The sequence below is a fragment of the Syngnathus floridae genome, chromosome 4 (genome assembly GCF_059516105.1).
Source record: "Syngnathus floridae isolate MCC-2025c chromosome 4, RoL_Sflo_1.0, whole genome shotgun sequence".
NCBI lineage: Eukaryota > Metazoa > Chordata > Actinopteri > Syngnathiformes > Syngnathidae > Syngnathus > Syngnathus floridae.
The window spans coordinates 9,532,156-9,556,493 of NC_142416.1; the positions used below are offsets into that span (position 1 = coordinate 9,532,156).

The following is a 24,338-nucleotide window of genomic DNA, read 5'->3' on the forward strand; positions in this document are numbered from 1 at the left end:
AAGATACAGTGAGTGAATACTGTCAACGTGAACCGAAATGATGATAAATCCGTTTGCGTTTAGGGTTGCGCTGTCACATACCAAAAAGTTTTGGTTTGTTTGTAAGCAAGAATTCTAAGAAATACAAAATAATTGCATTCTGGAGCGTCTTCAAAAAGTAAAACAAGGGGGAGAGTCAGAATTAGGTCCAATAGCTGTTACCATGGTTCTACTGAATCAATTTGATATTACTCATTCTTTGATTCTGTGACCTTCATTTTGCAGTGGCCAATGTGTAATGTTATGTGTTTCAGATAGATTATCCCAACTCGTCACAAGCCTACAAAGAATCTTCAGTGTTGCATTTCAAGGCAATTTGAGTTTGTCATGATAGTTTCCATGTACATACGTATGTTTCAGTTGCACTTAACCCTATAGTACATCATTCTCCAGCATGTACATTATTGCCAGTGCCTGCACAAACGAGAACCACAATACCAAATCAGAACAGATGGATTAGATTGATTAGATTCAATAGTACGGCTAGAGTAGAGAGCACTACACAACTGTTATTATATTTGCGGAGTCTTGCAATGGTTCATGCTACATGCTACATTTCCCTAAACAATAATGAATACTTTAAATCTGCAGGTACCGAGCCATGGGTATGTGGGGGTCCATTCTTTTTTATCAAGTTTTATTTGGAGACTATTTCTTGTGAAAATTATATTGCACATGCAAATCTGAGAGCAGTATGTCATATAAAAACATGAGTATTTTTGTATAATTTGTTACTGTATAGTGTAAAGACCTATGTTACTGGTTGGATTTAGTACTTGCATTTGACTACCCGGGCCTTTCCGTCATTTGCAATTTTGCAGACTTTTGCTCTACTTTAAATTTGTCACAGCGCTCATCAACACAAAACAATATCTGATCTCATCACCACAAGCGTCTCCAGGCAAAATGCTTGAAACGGACCAGTGTTCATCACATGTTTGTCCTTGCATTGATTCTGCCCATGAGTAATTTACTGAGCCAGAAGCAGTTGAACCTGAATTTGGTTTGCTTTGATTCCCCCTTTTGTTCACCATGTGGGGCCTACAGACTGACCACAGACCTCAGAATAAAGAGTGCACATAACATTTTGAAAGTTGAGCCCAGTCAACGCTGCAGCGCTATGTGGCAAAATGAAGCTATTGGTGATAATATCTTGTTCACTTGCTACTTGGAGATTAATCATCAAACCATAATTGCTCAGATTAAAGAGGAAGTCAACCACAAATTTTTCTTTTCAATTATATGTTATACGTGCCCCCACTAGACTAAACACGGCATTCTGATTAATATTTCTTTTGTAGAATATGAGCTAAGCAGCAAAATTCCCCTCTTTTACTCCATCTCAGGGGCCGGCCAGTTTGCTACTTGCCATCGACTGAAAATGTCATCACAGGTACCAGGTCGGGTGGCACAGGTGAGCATGGGTTAGGCACCAGCACGCCCGCGGCAGTACCGATGATGGATGGATGGAGGGATGGATGGATGGATGGATGGATGATGGATGGATGGATGGATGGATGTGTGTGTGTGTGAGAGTGTGTGTGAGTGTGTGTGTGTGTGTGTGTGTGAAAACATGAAAAAAAATACTCTGAGGTCATCTTGTGGCCAAACAGAGAACAACAGTTGCAAATATGAACGCATCACACAAAATGTTTGCATTGAATTCGTGTATGCATGTACACTGCACTGACCATATAACATTCCTATCCTTTCAATTACAATCCTCATATCGCCTGTCTCCTCATGTCCTGTTCGAATTGAGTAAATCCCAGTGACTGGTGGAGATGTCCCTCTACTGCCCAAAGACTGCTGGAAAATGCTTCAGCACGCCTGCAAGCGTCGTGAAGATAAGCGGCCCATCCAACGATCCGTCAATTTTCGGAGCTCGTCCACCCGTCCGTCCATCCATTCACACCTCACCAAGGAAGCGCCCAGAAGGCATCTTAATCATATATCCCTGAGCCACCTCATCTGGCTCCTCTCAACTTCATTTTATTGTATGCATTTGAAAATATAAAATAAATACTGTAGAACACATTAATTAAAATATGCGTATTTATTTAGTATTTATTTACCCATCCATCGGTTGTCAGAACCGCTTATCCTATTTAGAATTCTTTTTTGTTTTACACAGCCACTTTTTGAGCAGTGCCACACGAGGACAGTATTGGAACACTTTTAGCGTTATATTACACTGTAGTGAGCCGTACATTAATTCCGAAACAAAAGTCATATAATATAGCGCGTGCAATATAGTGAACTATTGATGTAGAATTATACTGTAGCGATGGTGAAGCCAAACATGTAAAAACTTACTCGACTTGATTTGTCTAAAGTGTGTGTGTGATGTCTTTGAGATGGAAGAACAACAGAGATAAAGGGTTCAAAGGAACATTGTGGATGAAAGGAAAGTATTCCCATATTAGCCTGAAGGTAAGCTTAAGCAGGCGATCGGTGTTGGGTGTGTGCCGTGGCCGAGAGCAGCCCCTTGAATGGATATATATATTTCTTTTTTTAATGCTTCCGCAAATCCGTGTTGCCTTCCTCTTGGTTTAGCCCACTCCCGCCCGCCTCCTGCTCTTCCAAGCTGAGGAGGAAGAGCCCTCAGCCTTCAGCCCAGTCAAGTGAACGACAAGCCTGGCACAGAGGAAATTGTATAGGTGGGTGTTTTCTCTGTTCTGATTTTGAACGCTCGCCCAGTGTTGCTCACGTTTTTTGCTGTGTTTTCAACGCCATTGCTCGACGGCACCCGCAAGCCCCTTTTATTTCTTTTTTTTGCGTTTTCGCTGCGCACCGCCGGAGCTCACTTGTTACCCGAGACTGCGGGTTTAGATTTTGGACTGTGCGTTGAGTGCAGTCGGCTGGGCTAGGCCTGAAACCACATCGCCAACACTTATGGACTTCGAAAAACAAGCCTAACAATCCCTGCAAACGGTAACGTTGCTTCTTTTTGTGATACGTGCCCATTAGGACTGCTTGGAATGTGTACGCGCGGGAAAGAAAACCGTCTATTAATCTCGTGACGTTGTTTTCCTTGAAACGTAACATTAGCATGCTAGCCACAGCAGCTAAAGCGAAGTTAGGTTAGCTTCGATCAGTTATGTTTTAGTTTGACACGCCAGTCATGTTTTTTTCTCTCTCCCAAAACAGTGAATAAGCACTAGTTGTGCAGAAGCTTTTTTTTTTTTTTAGCAAGGTTACTATAAATTAGTTTTCTGAAGTAGCTACTTTGTGACCAATGTGATTTGTGTCAATTCAGCGTATAATCGTTCGTATAATTTGACACATCGATTGATTGACACACGGCAACTTTTACCAGTCTTGTCAATTTGAATAGATAAAATGCAAGGATTGCGGATGATAGAATTATCAAAAAGACACGGAAGTGAGCGTCAGCTTCGGCAAAGTTAGCGGTCAAAGTCCAGTTTCGGTTGCCTTATTAGTCCAGACAAATGTCATAGGAACTACTGGTTCACGAAGACTAATCGCTGTTTTGGCGGACATAGGCACGGCGCACTTTCACGATTTGCGGTATGACTTGGAAGTTTCAAATGTTATAGTTGAAGGTGTGTGCCAGGTAGAATGGGAGTGGTTGTGATAAACGCAAGAAAACCTGTTGTGTTGGTTTGGAAGCGTAGGGTGTGGCAAGACAACAGACGTGCTTCGTTTCATTTATTCAGTGTCCTTTTGTAGAGTTTTGCACCTTCTCAACTTACACTGGGATCAGATGGGGATGCTGGATGTGGTCCAACATGGCATTTAGTGCATCGATAGTGGAGTAATCCAGGCGTGCTTCAAATCATTGCAGAATATACAGTAAAGTACAAGTACAGGAATCCAGCTGATTGGTTAGTTTTGCTCTGCTCAGTGTGGTATGAACACGCCTCATTCGTTCTACGATGGCCTACAGGTATAACTGATTTTACCTGCTGGGACAGAGCTGTCGGAGAGTGGGGCAGGTATGAACAAGCCCTTTGTTCAGGTACGTCCACATGGTTTCTTTTGTATAACAAGGTTGCAAACTCTCAAGAATTCATTCTCATCTATGTAGTCTTCGAGGACTGAAGTCTGCTGCTTGGCCTTGTTTTAGGCAGGGCTATCATTTGGGAGTCTCAGTAATGACGGCCTTTCATAGCAAACCATGGGTGTGTCGCTTGCTCCTCCTCCGCCCGTCTATTTGCTGTCCCAGGTTATCTGCCTTCCTGTCTTCCTCCCAACGGTCGCAATGTGTGTTTTTATTTGAATAGCGATCACGTCATCTTCTTGTTGAAGCGGGAGGTAAACGTGATGAGCCACCGTGGACAAAGTGGGCTCATTTTGAAATCTGTGAGATGGCAAAGCTCACTTGAAAGTTGAGATTTTTTAACCAACTTTTTTGTTATAAACTGCTGGCAAGTGTATCTATCCCCAGTGTTGGCTTTCACTGCCAGTTTTGTTCTTTGTACTGTTAAACTACACTGAGGACTGATTCTCTGGCCCAGCTTTGACTCGTCCTTGTGGCTAGTTTTTTTGGTGCGATTGTTTTGCAGTGGGTCACTGTCAAGGATAAATGAGTGCATTGATAAGCGAAATGAATCGCAGTAGGCCCGATCACCATTTTATCACAAAGCAATTAAATCACACATCAAGAACAAAGGGGTCACTCACTCTTCCTCTGTAATGTGATGTCGACAACTGATGTGCAATGTGGTCACCAGCCCAGACAGACAAACCTTGAGATGAATGTTGTAATTTTCTCATTTAGCCTGTTTGGGGTTTGCATCATTTGATGAAAACGTCTCTTCACAATTCACTACCTTATGCTCTTTGCAGCTTCACTAGTCTAAATATGGAATTCTGAATTATATTGTGTTTGTGGAATATAGATATGTACATGTGCAGGATTTTGTCAATAAATATTTTAATTTTACTTTGCCTAGATGGATGGCATGATGAGTGGCCGGAGGGAGATCTGAATCACAGGGGGATGATGAACAAATTGTTTAGTAGTATCCAATAGATTAGGGCTGCTCAATTAATAAAATTTCAATGATGATTACAATTTTGGCTCCAGACGATCTTAAAATTCATATAATCGAGGAAAAATGATTTGGCGTTTCCGTTCTATGCTCAACTCACCCGCTACGCCCCTGCGTGTGTCGAAAGTGGAGATCCAGGCCATATTTAAGTGTTTTTTTTTTTTTTAAAGCATGTTCAGTAAATACTGTTCCAAACGTGTTCAATAAATGCTGTTCCAATTTCAAAAACAAAATTGTAATTTAAATATTGAACAAAATAATGATTATGAGTTTAGCTATAATCAAGCAGCCCTACAATAGATAGCATTCACATCCCTTGCTCGTATTTAGGAATCTCTGTGTGGCAACACAGGTATTTAAATTCTTGATAGTTCTTGGCATCTGGGAATCAAAACAATATTGTCATCTTTATGGGTCTTTGTTACCTTAATTTAAGGTGTTCCATCAATTAGACTGATCTACAAGCGCACTTGTTGAGGACCTCACAGCTTCAGTCTGTGCGATCACTTGTGCTATCCCGCAAAGCAGGTGAGCAGCTGTGATGTCACTTTTGTTCGACCGCAAGTGGCAAAATGGGCTGTGATGGATAAAAATGAATGTATTTTATTTGTTGTTCGACAAAGGCATTTGTGATCAGAATGACGTGCTTTGAAAAGTAGGTGGTGCATAGAGAATATTGTAAAGACAAAAAAATATTTTTATTTTATTTTTTTACTTGAGATTCCCTTTAAACATGTATTCATTGTAATTGTGTGAGCATATTATATTCTCGTGTTTTTTTTGAATAGGTTTATCTTATGCATTGGTTATAGTAGTAGTTTCTGTAACGTTGTTGGTCTGTCATCTGACCTTGATGAGTTCCCCAATGTCTGTCTGTGTTAAATGAAGGTCGATAGTGTATGTTTGCATGTGTGCACTGTGCCACCACCGATCACAGGGCGAGGGAGAGAGGAGATCATAGGTTGAAGCAGGGTTGGCAAAGGCAGTCGTGGATGGATGTGTGCCAGCAACAACACATGAAATGCACAGACGCCGAATCTCTGTATGACAATTCAAATGTGGCTGTGTCAGCAGTATGCATGGCCAAGCCACGACAGCGTTTCATCATCGCTTGACCTCTGTTGTCCGTGCAGGTGTGCGTGGTGTCAATGTTCCAGTGTATTCTCGAATAGCAAGTTTGTATATAAAAATCAAGACTGTGCAACAATCAGTTGGACGTTAAACTTGTTCTTTCAGTGCCAAGTTTTCAGTAGGCAATGGACATCTGCAGTGCTTCCATTATCCTGGACGATATATGGTTAACGGCCAGCAACTGGGTTTGCGGCGTACCTGCCAAACTATGCCATTAGCCTTGCTGCTAATGGCAAAATAAATAATGTCCAATAATGCTTCTTTAAGTAGCTAAAGCCATTTAAAACTCTTCTAAGAAACTCCCGACCACAAGAATGTTAGTGGTGAGACGTGCGTAAGACTTGTAGCTCTATGTAGCACTCAAGCATATGAGGCAATCTTTGTGCTCTTAACAAGAATTAACTTATTTTTCCTTTTTAACATTGTGGCAAAATAACGGCCAGAATAGTATGACGACATATCTGATATGTCATGTTAAGACTTGAATGGTTTGGCTCTGTCACCAGTGTAAAAAGTTGCAGTCAAGTTTCATAATAGCTTCTTTGTTGCTTTCCGTCATAAAATGGCACTGGCGCATCCCTTCAAATGCCTTCATTTAAATTGCCTTATTTACTGAGAATCATTGTTCTCCTTTGATGTGACGAAATGATTGCTCTTTCATAAAAATATAAAATAGGAGTTAAGGTGGTCATGGGGTGAAAAGAGTGACACATTAGGTCAGATTCCAACAGCTGAGACAGGATATGACCTGCTAAATCTTACTGTGGAATGTATGACAATAGGGTGTGTGTATATGTGTGTTTTTGTGGTTTGATGTTAGCCTTAAAACACACACTCATTAATATCCAAACTTATTCAGAGGTGGGGTTTGGCCTGTTTGTTTTCTGAAATACTTGACTCTTATTTCCGAGTACACAAAGTTCATTCTTGCCTACTGTTGTGTTGACTGCACAGTGATTGCTAATCACAATGTCAGAGCAGCGTTTCAACTCCCACACATAATACAAATCTTATTCATGACTCAAATAAATATCAAAGATAAGTAGCCCTTTTATTTCAAACTCAAAAAAATAAATCAACAAAGTATGTACGTCTGCAACTAAAGATTTGATTTAAATAATTGATCGTTTCATTTTTTTTATGAATCTAACTTGAAAAAATTAAATACCTCCATCCTCTTGTTCAAAGAGGACATTTCTGTAATTTCAGGAATACAAAACACACCTAATTTAAAGGCTACAAAAGCTTAATTTTACAATTACTTTTTTTACATTCATTGGCTGCTTCGTATTAATAGCCACATGTTATAGCATGGGATATTTGCAAACAGAGGTCACGCGGATGTTTTTTATTTTATTTTTTTTCCCGCTTACATTTTCCTGAAACACAAGGAGAAACAATGCTGAAGGCAGCGAGTTATACAGTAACGTCCAATAAATCTTATCACTTCCTGTACACGGCATGGAGTGTATCTAGTATGAGGACAGGTTCAGGTGTTTTCATTGGTCCACTGTGACATGGTTGGTAATTTTATTGTTCAAATGTGACAAGACTATGGGAAAATCTAATGGTGGTTTGAATCTCACGAGTAAAAAAAAAAAAAAGTCATGAATAGACTGTCGGGTTCAAAGAATGAGGAAGTAAGTAGCGGCTTATTGTTTAGAAAGTAAATTGACAGTACAGAAAAGTGTCCAAACATTAGATTGATGTTTGTACATTACAAAGCTCTTAAAGTAATACATTATGAATAATTTAAAAAAAAAAAAAAAAAGTCAAATATAGACCATGCACCACAAAACATACAAATGTTTACTATGCATTCTGCCCAGGCACTTAACACAAAATGGGTATTGTGCTGTTTAAAACAGGCTGGCAGTAAGTAAGTAAGTAAGTAAGTAAGTAAATAAATAAATAAATAAATAAATAAATACGTGGGTGTATGATATGGCCAAAAATGTATATCCAGAGAACTGTAAGTTTACCCTTAAGGACTTACCAGTAAATTAACCTATTGTTTTTTAATTGTATTTATATACGGTTTGTGTCATCCTCAATTTAGATGTCAAAGTTTTTGTGGCACCCAGTGTACCCCTCCCCCCCCCCCTGTGGGAGACGGTCTTTTTTTAGTATTAAACGTTGCCCACCCCTGATCTAGAGTCTATAGTACGCGCCTTGTGATTAAATGGCGATTATTCCAGGGTGTGCCCGACCTCTTGCCCAAAAGTCAGCTGTGATGGGCTCCAACTCATTATTGAGGATGGATGGATGGATGGATGGATGGATGGATGGATGGATGGATGGATGGATGGATGGATGGATGGATGGATGGATGGATGGATGGATGGATGGATGGACGGACGGACGGACGGACGGATGGACGGACGGACGGATTCCGTTAAAATTGTTTGACTTCACACCACGGCTGAATTCTGTATGTGAAGAAATGACACCTCCCCCATAGGTACCTGTGTGTCTGCTGAATTGAGACAGAACACCAAATTGCCAATCAAATATTAATGAACACATGAATAAGTCTGTCACCCATAGATCATGTTCTGCCACGTGTGTCCTGTATCTTGTGCTCAATATTAATGCACTCTAAATAATTTTAAGGCTTTTTAAATTGGGCTTTAGGGTTGAGTATGTCGTCTGCTATTAACTGAGGACCTTTTGTGCTTGCCCTTTTACTTCTTTGCACTTTTACTGCAGCCTTGGAATGAACAAGTGCAAACCAGTTAGCAGCTGAAAACATTCTCAGGGTTCTATATTAACAGTGGCCGGGGCCAGTACGTGACTGTCAAGCCAGTACAAAATTCACAATGATGATGAAATCAGCTCACGTTTGCTTTAAAAAAAAAAAAATCAAGATTAATTTACCCAAATTTGCAAATTACTGTATTGCACCCATTTTCAGGTTGAATCTTTTCATCAGGAGTGGATTGAACAAACTAAATTCAGAAAATGTTAAATGATAAATATTCCATGAGTATGTTTTGGGATTTTTTTTTTTGCTGTTTAAATGTCTAACGACACAGAATTAATATTTACTTTAAAGCTTAAATAGTACAATAACAAATAATCATTGAAACTTATGTTATATGATGATTATACACATGGCCAGTGCCAGTTCTGGCAGGGCCCCCGCATCATAGTGGCCCAGCATGGCTACCACCCAAAATGATTCTATGCTTTCTCTCTTCACACAATCCCTCGTTTTTCGCTGGGGTTACGTTAAAGAAAGAACCCATGACAGGCGAAATCTGTGAAGTAGAAACCTTTTTTTTTTTTTTTACCATTATTATACATGTATAAGATTGAAACCAAAGAACAAAACTTGTCAGGCCCAACTGTTTGTTTTACAGAGAAGTAAACACTTTCTTACAAATAACTACAGTAAAATAATAACTTTGTGGCCTCACTCCGCTCTGTAATGTCTTTTTCTTCTGAAGCCATAACACAATGCACTGTGAAAAAAATTTTGTGAGGCTGTGAAAGGTAAACCGTGATATTACTGCGAGGGATTATTGTATTTTTAACCCGTTGAGCAGAAGTGCACGCTGGCAAACCTTTCTCCACTACTTCTGGGTGACATATAGGCACCCAACTTGGTCATAATTATTGTGATTGACTGAAGCTCTGGTTGGACATTCCTTTTTTTTTTTGTTTTTTAAACGCTCATTTTATTTTTCATGCAATTAACCGCTATTTTAATTCCTTCCTTACCTCCTCACTGTGTTAATTAACCTGTACCTCTAGAAAAAGAATTTTATCAGCACTCCTATAGGTGCGCATGGTAGCTACCTGTGACCACCTCCCCTATATCTGAGTGATTCAGTTCTGCTCTGTTGGTTCTTTGGTTCCTGGTGTTGGTTAAATCACTTCTCTCTCTTTGGTGTTGACCCTGTCCTTCCCTTTCCTCTGCTTTGCTCTTAGCGTGTGAATGGAGCAGTGTGCAAGTACGGCCTCCCTGCTGGCTTCCGTGCGGGAGCAGGAGAGGCAGTTTGAGATGCTGAGCCGAGCTCTGGAGGAGGAGCGGAGGTCGTGCGCCGGCACTTTGCCCCGCCCACTCCCCAACATGCAGGTAACATTATAATTCTGTGCTTCTTCCACCATCTACCCTCAAGCACCTCCATTGTCAAGTGCCTCCATTGTCATGCTCATGGTCAGCTTCAATCAGTATGTGTGGACACGATGGCAGCAGAAGATAGGCGGGAAAAAAATAGTGCCTCTTGATTTAGATGGTTTGATTCTCATTAGATCTTTAATGTCATTTAGCAGCAAATTTTTTTAGCAGTAAAGTCGTCTACCATTGAGAACATTGAATATTTAAAGTGAAGCACTTTGCAGCAAAATGATCTCAGTGTTTACTTTTGACCCTCAGGTTCACTTTATAGCTTTTGATCACACATGTTTCCCATCCCCTTTTCATTCCTCAGCAACCATCCATGTTTCATGTCTTCCCATCCTTTCAATTCAGCCCAACAGACCGATGCAACCAAACACGTTGAAAATGGTTGTTTCTCTAAGATTCCTGTTCTTTTCTGTATTTACAGCTTGATTTAAGAATCAAGCCGTGTATGCTTAGCTGTATTCAGTTTATTGATTTATTTTGGTAACATTTTTGTGATTTTCCTCATTTGGTAAAGGACTGAGGAAGAATGTGCCGATTATGGTTGACGTTTCTCCAGAGTTGGTGCTTTACAGCTAAGCTGATAAAAGCATACTCATAGATGAACTTGGCAGTTGTACTTGAACTAAAGAAGATTTTAATTGAGATTTACTTCATACGCTCTTCTTTCTCTTTACTGACAGATGCTGCTATAAAAGTAGATAAATACAAACATACTTGAAGAAGCACACATGGCTCTGAATCACGATTTTTTTATCTCCTATCGGTTGGCTGCTAACGGCCCTCTTCTATGTCATTAGTCTCACTCAAATACAAGCGTTCCATGGAAGCCTGATGAGTTGGATTAGATGTACAATTGGTGTGTGAGGAGGGCAAGATAATTGTAACCTGTTGTTGGTTCTTATCTCTGTTTGTTTGCATACCCCAGAGGTTTCGGCATTTCTCTGTCACCCGCGTTACTGTCATGTTCCGACATGCTCATTGCCCAACACTTTCTACGGTTGTACAACAAGTAACAAAGCCTCTGATCGGTCTTTTGTCATTTTTAAAATGATTTTCTTCAAATTTTGTGTTTTCAATGTTATGGCTATTATCGAAAATGGAACAGCGCCGTTTTCATTATTTTTACATTTATTTGTATCACCAGAGAGCAACAGCTCATCTCCGAATGTGACACAAATCTGGCCTTGTCTGTGGTCTTACAGAGTCTCATAGTTAAGACAGTTTAAGTTACAGCTCTGGGGCAACCTTTTGGACTAGAATTTACTGCACATCATACTGTTCAACCAAAATTGATGCCAAGATTGTTGAATGTTTGAATTCCCTTTTGTTCTTTCACTCATTGCACGCTATCTGTTTCCATCATACCATTAAAACTCATTTACCAATGTGATTGAACACTCCTAAATGTCCATAGTTGTCAATGTAAGTGAAATTGGTTGTTCGTCTGTGTGCCCTGTGATATTGCTTGTAGATTGCTGGGATAGGCTCCAGCATGCCTGTGACCATAGTGAGGATAAGCATTTTCTAAAATGGATGGATGGAGAGTTTAAGGGTGTGGTTATTAATGACTTATAATAACAATGCACTGTTAGCTATCATTATTGATTATTTGACACTAATCTGATATTGAAAGAAGCATTAATTGAATTATCAAAATTATTCATCTTTGAGGCCAAAGAAGGACCTTGCTACATTTGTAGAGCTTTACTGTTACTGAGAATATTTCTTAAAAATGCTTTGATTAAGCTTTAAGTATATATCCTCCATCTCATAGAACGGCCGCCTTCCTTGTGATGCAGACGTAGAGAGGCTAACACTTAACGAAGGTTACGTCAACGGGACACATCACGTAAGAAACATTCTAATTCAACAGGGAGCCTTTTTTTTTTCTTTAATACTTTTTAAAGATGAATATAAAACAATAATGTCATTATACTTTCTTTTATACTCTGGAATGTCTTTGTGCAGTTCAGGATGGAGCCTGGTCAGATGGTGCAGGAGACGTACACAGTGGAGCAAGACCACCAGGAGTCCAACCCAATGTTATCTGTGGAGACCAATGATGATGGCACCACAAGACGCACAGAAATCACGGTAAAATGTAGATGGATGTTTGTGCCCTGTGGTGTAGTATAAGTAGGTTGCTTTCACATTTATAATTCACTTTCTTTAATCCAAATCAGTCGCTGGATTTTGTATTGAATTGTTTCAAAGCTTCTCAAAATGTGTCATAGTTTATGTAACATAATTTTCTTCTGTCATTGATTTCTGTGGTTTCAGTATGTAGGTCTCGTTATGGTTCATCATACGAGAAATTTGTCTCGTTGTGGTTCAGCCCAATCACAATCCCCTACGGGGTCAACTGTACAATAAATAAGTTATTTAAATAGATTGGATAGATTGCTCCATCTTCTGACCGAATTTGTTATTGTCTATTTTAAAACTCGCTGATTGGTAATCGGCTGCAAAATCTTCATCCTGTGAAGACTATTGACTAATGCATTAATTTAGGTAAAAGCCATGTTCCGACTTGCGAGTTCAGACCATCTGTACAAATAGTAATGGGATACATACAAAAAAATCGCAGTGACAATAAATGAAAATAACAAAGCCCTACAACAGATTGTTTTTAAGAAGAGTTAAATACATCATAGTATTTTTATTTTTGTACTGAAAATATTAAGATTTGTAGATTGCTGGGAAGAGGGTGGGCATTTACAGGCTTTGTGCTTGAGCCAAGTCCTTTTGCACATTATTATTAGGATACTAGTTTTCAATGATTTTAAAATATTTTAAATATTTTGAGTACAGTGGTACTTCTACTTGCCAACGTCTATACTTACGAACTTTTCGAGATACAAACTGGAGCCTCACAAGTTTTTTGCATCTACTTATACAATAATCTTTATTTTTATATCATAACCTGATGTCTTGTATCCCACCCTGCTTCTTTTACTCTAGGTAAAAAAAGTAGTAAAGCCCATTCCAACTCGTACAGTCATCCCCTCGGTATCCGACACGCTTTCCTTGGATGGTGGTGGTTCGATGACTGGTATGGGAGCTTACATCCCACCCATGGACCGGGGCTACAGGCAGGCACCTGGAGTCGGTGCACCCATGGAATACCCCACCCAAACTGTGCCTCGCAACTACCAATATGGACCTCCAGGTGGCTACGAGGACTACCGTGCCGGACCCCCATCTGAAGCATACGCAAGCCTTAGCAGGGGTGCTCGCATGGACGATCGCTATAGGTAGCATGCCAACTCTCTCTTATGGTCATTACTTAAGTTTGTCATTTTAACTTAATTCGGTTATATATCCATTCCTCTGCCAACTGTTTTTCTAGACCAGTCCATCCAGATGGTTATCGAACTCTGGATCCGAGCTACAGAGCACCCAGCAGGAACCAGATAGATCCCTATGCTGCTCAACCTCAGGTAGAATTAGTCGCTTTCCGCCATTGAGTTTGTGTAGCATGATTGAAACGTTGCTTGTAAGATCATTGATCATTATTACTCCTCTGCAACATTAACGTGGTTGTTTGTGTGTAGTCTCAAGCAAAGTAGTACATCTTTTAAGGACAGTCCTGAAAACAATTAGAGATACTCTTAATAAAACAGATTAATAAAACAAACATGTTTTCATCGCTCATTTGGCTCTACACTTTTCACAGTACATACATCAAAACATAAGTCAAAAACCAAATTGGATTAAGTGGTATTTCATTGACAACATTTTACCAATAGAATACTGAAACTCAAAATCCTTGTACGTGTCAAGGGGGAGTTTGCAGATTTTAAACTGCTCGCAAGATTTTAATGTAGCCTTTCTTTATTTTTCTAGTCTTAATGGTTGCTTTCCTCAAGTGTGTCTTAAAAGTGAAATGAGAACTACAATATAAGGAGAAGCATGTCATTCATTCTTTATTACTTTACAAACGGCTGCCCAATAACATGCCTGACGTAAATTAATGTAACAAAGAACCCCTTCGGCTGCCTTAAAACATGCCTTTCTAAAATAAAAATAAAAAAGACTATCTATGCAACGAGCTTTCGGGGTTGACGCAATTCCCAAATTCCCGAAAATCAGTGTAAAATCGAGATTTATGAAGGTGTACTCGTGATTCTACAGATTCAACTTTTGAAAATGTATTTTTCCCATAACACTTGTCTTTTTTTCATGGAGGGCTGTGAAGACGTTTTTCATGCAAAACTTATTTTGGAGTTTAACCAGTGATTGTTGAATATTTTTCTGAAAAATGCATTGCCTTTATTGCATTTCAACAGCTGTTAATTACATACAAATTTTTGCTATTTGCTTGCTGCTATAGTCCATAATTTTTCTTTAATTGCAAACTTTTCCCATTTTCTTTACTGTATTCCATTTACAAGACCTTTGAGACAAGACAAATTTAACGTTAAGTGTCTGTCATGTTCAAAATGTTTCTACTTTTTAGGTTGGACGAATGGGAAGTGCAATGGAGCTTTCTTCAGTCCCAAGGTTTGTTCCAGAGTCGTACGGACTGGAGGATGATCGGCGAAGTATGGGCTATGATGAGTCTGATTATGGTATGGGACATCCAATGCACTACAGCACCGTGCCCCGTAACATCCATGGCTTTCCCCAAGGGCCACCACGTCGAACTGGGTAAGTTGTACATATCATGTGGAGCTTTACGTTTCTGAATAATTTAGTGTTGATGTGCTCTCTGTGTGTGTTCATGCCAGAGAATGTGAGCAGTATTGTGATTCTTTATTTTGCGTACATTTCCGTGTCAGTTCATCTCTCTGCTCTGGTGCTTTCTCCTCAGGAGCTACGAGGGCACTCTGGATGGTGATATGAGTGGACCCGGGGACATGTACTATTGGGGAGGAGGTGCCCCAATGGCACAGGGCGAAAGAGGAAGCATGGCTTCATTGGACAGCACTCTGAGAAAAGGCCCAGGCCCAGGTGGCTGGCGTCAACCAGAGTTGCCAGAGGTTGTTGCCATGCTTAACTATAGGCTGGATCCAGTCAGGAGCAATGCTGCTGCATACCTGCAGCATCTCACTTATAAGAATGATAAGGTAAGATAAGAATGTACAATCATACTTGTTTCAAGCCTGTTTATACCGTGTTCAGCCAGTAATTTCAATCAAGTAGTTAAAGTGCTATTTTTAGGCAATTGCTGGATTTGTGTTTTCACAATCACTTATTCGTCATTTTCACAAATTAATTGTTTAGGATGTGAGGGTTTTCTCTCTCTCAAGCGTACCTCTTCTCAAGAAATGTACGTTTACCATGTTCATCATTACTTAGTTAAAGCCTTTTGCTTTTAGGTGAAGTCAGATGTTCGACGTCTGAAAGGCATCCCGGCATTGGTATCAATGCTTGACAACCCAAACAAAGAGGTACGTTCAGTTTCTCGATGGGATGATTTTTCTCTGTTGAGGTTGTTTTAATGATGTAACACTGAAACAGTGTATTGGTATGTATTATGCTCCTAAGTTCTAACACAAATACTGAATGAAAGAAGAACACGAATAGATGTTTGTTTCAACAGTTGCGTACAGTGTTTGAATGTCCCTGGTAAATTCTGGTCGGTCAGCATTTGCTCCAAATAGTCTGTCCAAACATTCTTTGGTCTTTCGTAGCTAAATTTGGTACAAGCTGTGGTGTTGCTATTTCTGATCCAAGTTTGAGTAATGCCAGTCACAACACTGCTTGAATTCCACTTTTGAAGCAAGAATTTCTTCAGATTTGAATAAAACTGTGTCCATAATATATAGAGAGCATAAACTGATGTTTTGAGTTGATTTATCTTGGTTTGAAAGACATTATGGTAAAGTTGCTGGGTGCAATGGGTGCCTCTACAAATTTTAAGACTTTCTAATTAAATCATCTGTGTGATGAAAATTATGTCTCTCACAGGTGCACTATGCAGCTTGTGGAGCTCTAAAGAACATTTCGTATGGTAAAGATCCAGACAACAAAATTGCCATCAAGAACTGTGATGGTGTGCCTGCCTTAATTAGGCTTTTGAGAAAGACCCATGACCAGGACCTTACTGACTTAATCACAGGTTAGCTACACACGGTCAACACAAGCAAATGTGCATCATGTGACTGAGTTTTTATTTCTATATTCCTGAGGAGTTTTGATTTTCATCCAAAATCTGTATTGAAATACAAAATATCTCAGGGACACTTTGGAACCTGTCATCCCACGACTCTGTAAAAATGGAGATTGTGGACCATGCATTACACGCCCTTTCGGATGAAGTGATGGTGCCTCGTTCAGGCTGGGAGCGTGGGAGCAATGGTGGTGGAGGGGAGGAAAACTGTAAGCCCAGACACCTGGAGTGGGAGACGGCTCTCACCAATACAGCGGGCTGCCTGAGGTATGAAGACAAATAAAGAACATCAAGGTGGCACTGCAAAGCTCTTTTCATGCTACTTAGAGTGGATGAAAGGGTGGATTTAGAGAAGTTGGCTACGCAAATATAAGTTGTTTATTATTGAATACGAACAGATTAAAATATGGGGCCCTGTTTGGAGAAATCAGGGATGGGGAATTTAAGATGTTCCAGCAGGACATTGAATACAATGTAAAGTTCTGAACAATGAGGTTTAGTCTCTGACAGTTATCTGCGTATGAACTCTGTGCTCAATGCATGATATGGTGTTCATCTGCAAGTTAATTTTTCAGTTCATCTCCAGATTTTTTTTTTTCCCTCCTCATACAAAAAAGTCTTAAATGCCACCTAATAAAGTGGTTAGAATAGGAAAACCCCACACTGTTTACGGAAATAACTTGAAAGAGACAAACGAATAAAAATGTTACAAAAATAATTCCATAAAATTACAGTTTACACATTCAGTTTTACATTATTTTCTTTATTTTGCTCTTCAACGCTTTCAAATTTCTACCCGATGACAGAAATGTGAGTTCGGAGCGAAGTGAAGCAAGACGGAAGCTGAGGGAATGCACAGGATTGGTGGATTCTCTTATGTACATCGTCCAGTCCCAGATTGACTGTAAAGATGTCGACAACAAGGTACATATGTGCAAGATTGCTCATTTGTTGTCACATTGCCATTCATCAAGGAGTATCTAGGTTATTTTGGCTATCTTTAGCTTCAGTTTTAATTTTCATCTTCCTGTTCTTATGTCATATAGCTCATAGAGAACAGTGTGTGTCTGCTGAGAAACCTATCCTATCACGTGCATCGTGAAATCCCCGGCTGTGAGCGGTACCAAGAAGCTGCGCCTATCAACCAGGGCCCGGCTCCGTCCAGCCAGAAGAGCGGTTGTTTCAGCTCACGCAAGAGTAAAGGTATGCTTCACAGAGGAATGAATTCCATTCAGTCAGTATAGGGCCAACTTTAATATTGTCACTCTTGACGATTGAGTTTCAGCCTATTGCGACACACTCCCACATAAACAAACAACTTTGCAGAAGAATGTTGAGAATGTGTGAGAGAGAGGTCATCCTTTCCAGATGCTCTGTTTGTCTTTCATTGAGAGTATTGATTTTTCTTTTTTTTTTTTTTTTTTTTCTCTTCCCTAAAGTGGCTTCGCTTTCTGGTGAATTTGCATAAACATTGTAGCTACTGCAATGACACGACAAGGGATTTGGCATAGTATTCCTGTATCAAAGGAAAAAAAAACTACAGAATACGAATGTTTACAATAGGCTAGTAATCCACAGTGTGGAGTGAGTGCCACTAGTGATACGGAGCTCCCTGTGAGGGGTATTTGGGGGGTGTTCAATACGTGGAATAATACCCTTTTATTTGAGTTAGTGCAGTAAAATATGAATTTATTTATTAACCAATTATTTATTTAGTTTATTAATGGGTTATTAACCAATTATTTCTGTGTTTATGCTATCATTTAATGATTAAAAAAACAAACTAAACTCTTTCTAACTCTTGTTTTGCTCTTTTTAAATTCTCTTTCACAAGTTACTGTATTATACTGCACTCTTTTTTTTGCATTTTCAAAATAAATTGTTAAATAATAATGTTACAGCAATATTGCATTAACTTATTAGTAGTGGTGGTGTTGAATCAATCAATGACTTTCAGTACTGTTCACAAACATATTTGTATGCAGTAATTGCTTTAAAATCATGTATCTTACTGACATAATGCTTAATTGAATTGCATACTTTTAGCCAGAATATATGTACTCAATCTGCCGACTGCTAATAATATTGCTTATTTCTGCCACATTGTTACAAAATGGCATTATTTTTGCAGACAAACATCACTAGAATGAAGTGCACATCCACGTCAGCTGGTGCACCTTGTGCACTCCTTATATTTTTGGGGATGTGTAATCAAGCTTTATGTTTCCACATTGATAAGCAACATCATTGTAAAAGATTGTTGTATATCATCAATTTTAGTATTCTTTCATTGCTTTCATTAAGTTTTCGTGCCTTGCTCGTTGTGCTGCTTATTCCTGTGAGCGCAATCATTGGTGTTGGGGCTGGTGTTAACATGGTATCCTAAATTACAGATCTTTTCCTTTTGCCAAAATGCTTTCTGTGCATCTGTCCTTCTCTACTCCCCCTGATCCTCTCCACTTTTTCTCTCCCTTTCGGCGCTGGGCTTCAGATGAGTGGTTTTCCAAAGGTAAGCTCCTGACCACGGTGTGACTTTGCGTTCTCTCCTAGTTGTAATTGGCACTCTAGTAATAGATGTAGTAGTTAACAGATTATAGTGTTCTCCTTGTACTAACATGCAAATCGTCTCTCTGAAAAAACTTAACCAATTTACTAACAATGAATATAGGTAACTTATGTCATGTCCCTAATTCTGCAACTTGAATGTCTGTTCCAGGAAAGAAAGATGAGGATGCAGCTGCAGACACAATAGACATTCCAAAGAGAACGACACCTGCTAAAGGTAACTCCAGTTTAATCAACATTGTTGATTGTGGTTGTTGCATTTAGAAGTTGTGTCCTCCTCTCTTCATCCCCTGATTTGAGTAGCTTTGCTTCCTATCTCCTTACCTGCTGTGCTCGCCTGTTTTCTTCCTCTGCACCGTAGGCTATGAGCTTTTGTTCCAACCAGAGGTGGTTCGCATCTATACCTCTCTGCTGATGGAGTCAAAGAACCCCACCGTGCTGGAGGCCTCAGCAGGAGCTGTCCAGAATTTGTGTGCTGGACGTTGGACGGTACCTCCTTTTAATAAGAGCTGCATTTCATTTAATGGAGAGCTTTGTTCTAAATTGGTACACGTTTGATCTAAAAGACACAAGCCTTCACCTTGTGAAATACAGTGGCGTTGCGTAACCTGGTTTGCAAACAAAAGCAAATTGTGGTACTATTTCCCATTGGAATGAATGGTAATGCCTTACCCTTAAAGCCGAGTTGCAGTTTAATGTTAATGGTTTTATTACTGTTTGTTAAATGCACTTACTGCATTCTTTTAGATTGATATCTTGCTTTCTCTTGAAAAGCCTTTTTGAAATAACCTGCCTGAATAGCGATAATTTTTTTTCCATATTCCCCAGCTCTAATTTTTACATAGTTCTATTTTAAATTAATGTGCATTCCACACACTTCCCATTATGACTATCATGCTAACATCTTCCAACCTGTTTTGCAAATGAAAATATGTCTATCTGTCCAGTATGGTCGTTACATCCGTGCCTTGCTACGCCAAGAGAAAGGTCTGCCCATGATGACTGAACTACTGGCGCACGGCAACGACAGAGTAGTTCGAGCGATGTCGGGAGCGCTCCGTAATCTGGCGATAGATGCTCGTAACAGAGACCTACTGGGTGAGGCTTACTTTCTCGTTGACCTCAAACAAGGCACATTATTTACACGTTTTTGCTGCTTATTCCTTGTATGTTATTAGGCAAACATGCAGTGCCTCACCTAGTGGCCAACCTTCCTGGTGGCGGTCAGAGTCAGCCCGTGCGAGCACTATCAGAAGCAACAGTAGTGTCTGTGTTGAGCACGCTCCATGAGGTGCTGGGCTCTAGCTTGGAAGCTGCAAAGACTCTCAGGGCCTCACAAGGAATTGAGAGGCTAGTTCTCATCAACAAGGACGGGTAGGGATCTTGACAGAATTGGAGGAAGCACGGTGTTCAATCTCGTCTGGGTTTCTTTGTGTGTTTTAACTCCCGTTTTGCTGTCTCTCCCTGGCATCACCAGTAATCGTTCAGAGAGGGAAGTGCGTGGGGCTGGGCTCGTACTGCAAACTGTATGGGCCTACAAGGAGCTGCGGCGTACTTTGGAGAAGGATGGATGGAAAAAAACAGACTTCATGGTGAACCTAAACCCTCCAAGCAACAACACACGGACCAATGGAGCATATGAGGACAGCACTTTGCCCCTCATAGATAAAGGTCAGACAATAAAACGTTTAGACTTTTCAAATGTACTGCTTCATATTGGCCCTCAGTCTTCATTTGTGTCAGCAGTAAAATGAAACTATCTGGAATTCACATACTATCCATACTATCATTGTCACACCCATGCATATGGTTACGTATGCATCTAATCACGTTATTCATCCAACCATTTATATATATTTGTGAATTCCACCTCAAGAAGAACTGAAAGTCAGAGCCTACGATGCTCATCGTTATTGTATCTTTGTTCAGGTGTCAAAGGTGAACGAGAAATGATTCCAATGAATGACATGGGACCAGGCGAGTATTGATACTGAAACCATTTACCTGTCACAAATTTACATCACACCGATTTGATTAGATACTTGCAAGTATAAGAGATTGACCCTATCTGCAGATTTACTTTTCCATCTTTCCATTACAAACACACTCACACTGCGACTTTGAATATGCGCCTTCCATTAGACGCCTACTCCACACTGGACCAACGAGGGAGAAGGAACACTTTGGACAACGCAATTGAACCTGATGATAAAGATACAGTACAGGTATACACAGTACAGTACGTCGCTGGCGCAGGATTGGAACCTAATATGTCACAATTTGGTTGAGTTTCATAATTTTTACACCAACTTATACATATAGTACATTATAGTAAGAGTTATTTGTGTTACATGAGTGTTATTTTGAATACATTTTTGAGGCAGGATGCCATAGAGGGCTTGATTAAAAAAAATAAAAACACTTTATACTATAGAAAATTCTGCATGAGAAGTGTCCATGATACATAGATACAGTATGAAAAGTTAGATTTGTCTCCTTTGAACTATGTGCTTACGGTGGTACTAAAACAATGTCACTGCTTACCATTGCTTTTGATGGGAACGTCCCCCTGGCCAACATGGCCTGCCACATTGATACGAGTGTTAGCCGGATTTAATCAGTGTATCAGAGAATTTTGGATATTACACATTTGGCTCTTTGGAGATTTAATATCTTGGGTTAGAATTATTTAAACACAATCATTTCCATTTTGTAGCTATTTTCAGCCTAGAATTACAGTAATATTGCAACGTTTCTTTCAAACTTGCACATTTGCGCGATACTCGAGTCGGTTCCCTTATTAGCAGCGGTGAACGTTACTGTGAGAAGAAGCGACACGTGCTCACACACGCCCACAGAAAGCATGTCTCTTCATGTCTCAATGGAAGATGTGCTTTATATTTGTCTGGCACATTTCTAGCCGCTGCTGTTCCACCTGCTTTATAAATTAAGAACAAAACTAACATTTTGTTACCCCTCTTTTTCTCTCCATCTTTGGCACCCTTATTTCTTAAATATACTTGTTTCAAACTTTTATGGTTTTTTTTTTTCCCACAACAACTAACACATTGACAATGTTTTTGCTCCTTGTGTTCCATCTGTTCCTTTTTGGCACCAATTTTCTTGATGGGTTTTTCTCTATCACACATTCCTCCTCTCCTTTTTTGTTCTCCCAGGGAGTGAGGTATGGTGAAAGGCAGGCCGCTTTGCCTCTAATGGATTCTTATGATGGTTAGGCTACACCCACTGTCTAACTGCATGTCAGTGCATGGTATGTTTATCTCACAGGAGGCTGCGCTCAACTCACTTGCATCGCCTTAGTTTTCCTGTAGTGTCACTAGTGAGCTTCCGTTGTACTGTAATAACTGTTCTTCAGTTGTCTATAATTTTTGTGATCTAGTTGTCAGCAGCTGCATGATGAGTCTATGTTTAGTAAAAGATCTGCTGTCATTGTAATGATTGCTTGCGGCAAAGGATTACATTTTTGCATTTTTTTCCCCCCACTTTCAGAAAAACTAATAGTGTGCATCACCAAACGACATCTACCCGCACACTGCCCTTGCTGAACTGACAAAGAGGGACCAGAACACTACCGATGGGACAAACCACCACGATTTTTATTCATTCTTTCGTCTTTGCTCCTCATGCTTTTGCATCAGCTCTTCCCTCTCAATGACAGTCCTGGTTTTGCAGCTGACAACCCAATGAAACTCTAAAAACTGGAAAAGTGCTGTGGTTCTATGACAACAAGATTGTTCTTCTACTTTACATCTCTGCTTAACTACACTACGACTTACCTGGAAAACACTAATGCTCTATTTCAGGTCAGACTGGATAAGAAGATAACGTTTGGGGGAAAATCTCCGTGAATTTGTTTAAACAAAAAAAATGGAGGGCTTGTGTAATCACCACCCCTTTTTTTTAATGGGTGACAACCACAGAAAGATTTGTTATGATAGAAAAACTGTTAATTGATTGACTCTCATACATGGCTTTGTATTTTGTAGTGGTTGTTCCTGTTTTTGCTTTGTTCTCTAAGACATGTACATGTGCCAAAAGACAATGCCGCCGCTCAACTGCCATTACTGAATTCACCTATTAACCACTTAAAGGAAGCTTTTTGTACAATGTTTTTCTCTCTTAAAGTCCATCACTAAGAGGCATGGGCATGCTGCATTTCTGTATTTGATAATATTAAGGGGTGTAGGTTTTGAATTCGGGGTATCTTAAGACCAGTCTTCACCTGTGACATCTGATATATTGCGCTATGTACGACAAACTCCTTACATTTTTGATTCAGCAGAGGCATTTTCTTATTTTACTACAAGTCCATAATCTGAATGTGTAATACCATACTGTTTTTAACAGTGCTTGTGTGGGCCAACTGGAGTGCCTTGATAACTCAGGACAGGTATGATGGGTGTGTCAAACCATAACGTGGCTTGTCACTCACCGTCTCAGCGTAGGGAATGCTGGGGTTTTGTGTAACACAAGTTAAAGGTATACATCTGTTTTTTTTAAGTAGGCGTTGATTTTTCTTCATGTAGTTCAAAAACAAAACTCTTGTATTCTATATATTTGTGCCACAAACACATGGCCTACCTGCCTTTAAGTATACAGAACAGCACATGGGAGAAGAAAGTTGTCCTTTTTGCCCACATTCTCAAGTTCTGTGCTTACTTATCCTGTAGAGGACAACACACACTAGTGCAAAGTAAGATGTAGATAATTGAAAGAAAAAAAAATCAAATAAAGCACGAGGTGATGTTTTGTTTGTCTTTGCTTTAATTTTTCATGCCAACTGCCTAATTTTCAAGTTGCCTTGACTGGACTGACTTAAAAGAATAGCAAATTGCATGGGCTTGGTATGTCTATGAAGGCAAGACCAGAGAAATAAAAGCACATTTATACAATATATAGACAAGAGAATATTTGTTAATTTTATGCCTTTATGTATATTTTTTTTAATATTCATTTGGGTTTAATTATTTTGGGTGTTCTGGGTGAAGCATATGCAATCAGTTTTTGTTAGCTTGAAAATTGTCTTAATTAGAAGCTTAAAAAATCCAATTTATACATCTACCATTCGTTGAAAACTGATTATAAACTACACCTTAGCATTTCTGCCTTTGCTCCTAAAGTTGCACATTCTCATTTATGAATGACTTATGTAACTAGCAATATTGTTTTTAATAAAAAGAAATGAATTTTCAACCTGGGTTGGTACACTTTGTGAATAATTATTTTGAAATCGTGGAAATAGTTCTGCAGCCCTCACAAATGACCTCCCACGCATTTGACAATGCTGTAACATATTTTGTCAATATAAACAATGATA

At 39.5% G+C, this 24,338-nt stretch overlaps 1 protein-coding gene across 8 annotated transcripts; it reads left to right on the forward strand.

Annotated features, from left to right (window-relative positions):
* The first annotated feature begins 2,528 nt into the window (after nucleotides 1-2,528).
* ctnnd1 (catenin (cadherin-associated protein), delta 1) lies at nucleotides 2,529-24,214 on the forward strand. 8 transcript variants are annotated; one of them, XM_088372998.1, is made up of 23 exons: nucleotides 2,529-2,699; nucleotides 10,122-10,269; nucleotides 12,095-12,169; nucleotides 12,289-12,414; nucleotides 13,282-13,574; nucleotides 13,670-13,760; nucleotides 14,780-14,970; nucleotides 15,134-15,389; nucleotides 15,642-15,713; nucleotides 16,234-16,384; nucleotides 16,504-16,702; nucleotides 17,242-17,359; nucleotides 17,482-17,638; nucleotides 18,927-18,944; nucleotides 19,152-19,217; nucleotides 19,362-19,489; nucleotides 19,948-20,098; nucleotides 20,179-20,374; nucleotides 20,478-20,671; nucleotides 20,930-20,977; nucleotides 21,143-21,225; nucleotides 22,177-22,231; nucleotides 22,511-24,214. In XM_088372998.1, exons 2-23 carry the CDS (start codon nucleotides 10,129-10,131, stop codon nucleotides 22,564-22,566), a joined length of 2,865 nt encoding a protein of 954 aa, XP_088229124.1. In that variant the 5' UTR covers nucleotides 2,529-2,699; nucleotides 10,122-10,128; the 3' UTR covers nucleotides 22,567-24,214. The 8 variants fall into 8 exon arrangements, with proteins under 8 accessions (XP_088229124.1, XP_088229115.1, XP_088229117.1 ...); XM_088372989.1 differs by having other exon boundaries at nucleotides 2,530-2,699; nucleotides 22,177-22,271; XM_088372990.1 differs by lacking the exon at nucleotides 2,529-2,699 and adding an exon at nucleotides 2,711-2,973 and having other exon boundaries at nucleotides 22,177-22,271.
* The last annotated feature ends 124 nt before the right edge of the window (nucleotides 24,215-24,338 follow it).

Bases quoted from the DNA above. Each gene is read 5' to 3' on its own strand.
- ctnnd1 (XM_088372998.1), top strand. From the start codon at position 10,129: ATGGAGCAGTGTGCAAGTACGGCCTCCCTGCTGGCTTCCGTGCGGGAG. The intron at 15,390-15,641 runs GTAAGATAAGAA...TTTTGCTTTTAG, and splicing joins TCACTTATAAGAATGATAAG to GTGAAGTCAGATGTTCGACG. The intron at 20,375-20,477 runs GTAGGGATCTTG...TGGCATCACCAG, and splicing joins GTTCTCATCAACAAGGACGG to TAATCGTTCAGAGAGGGAAG.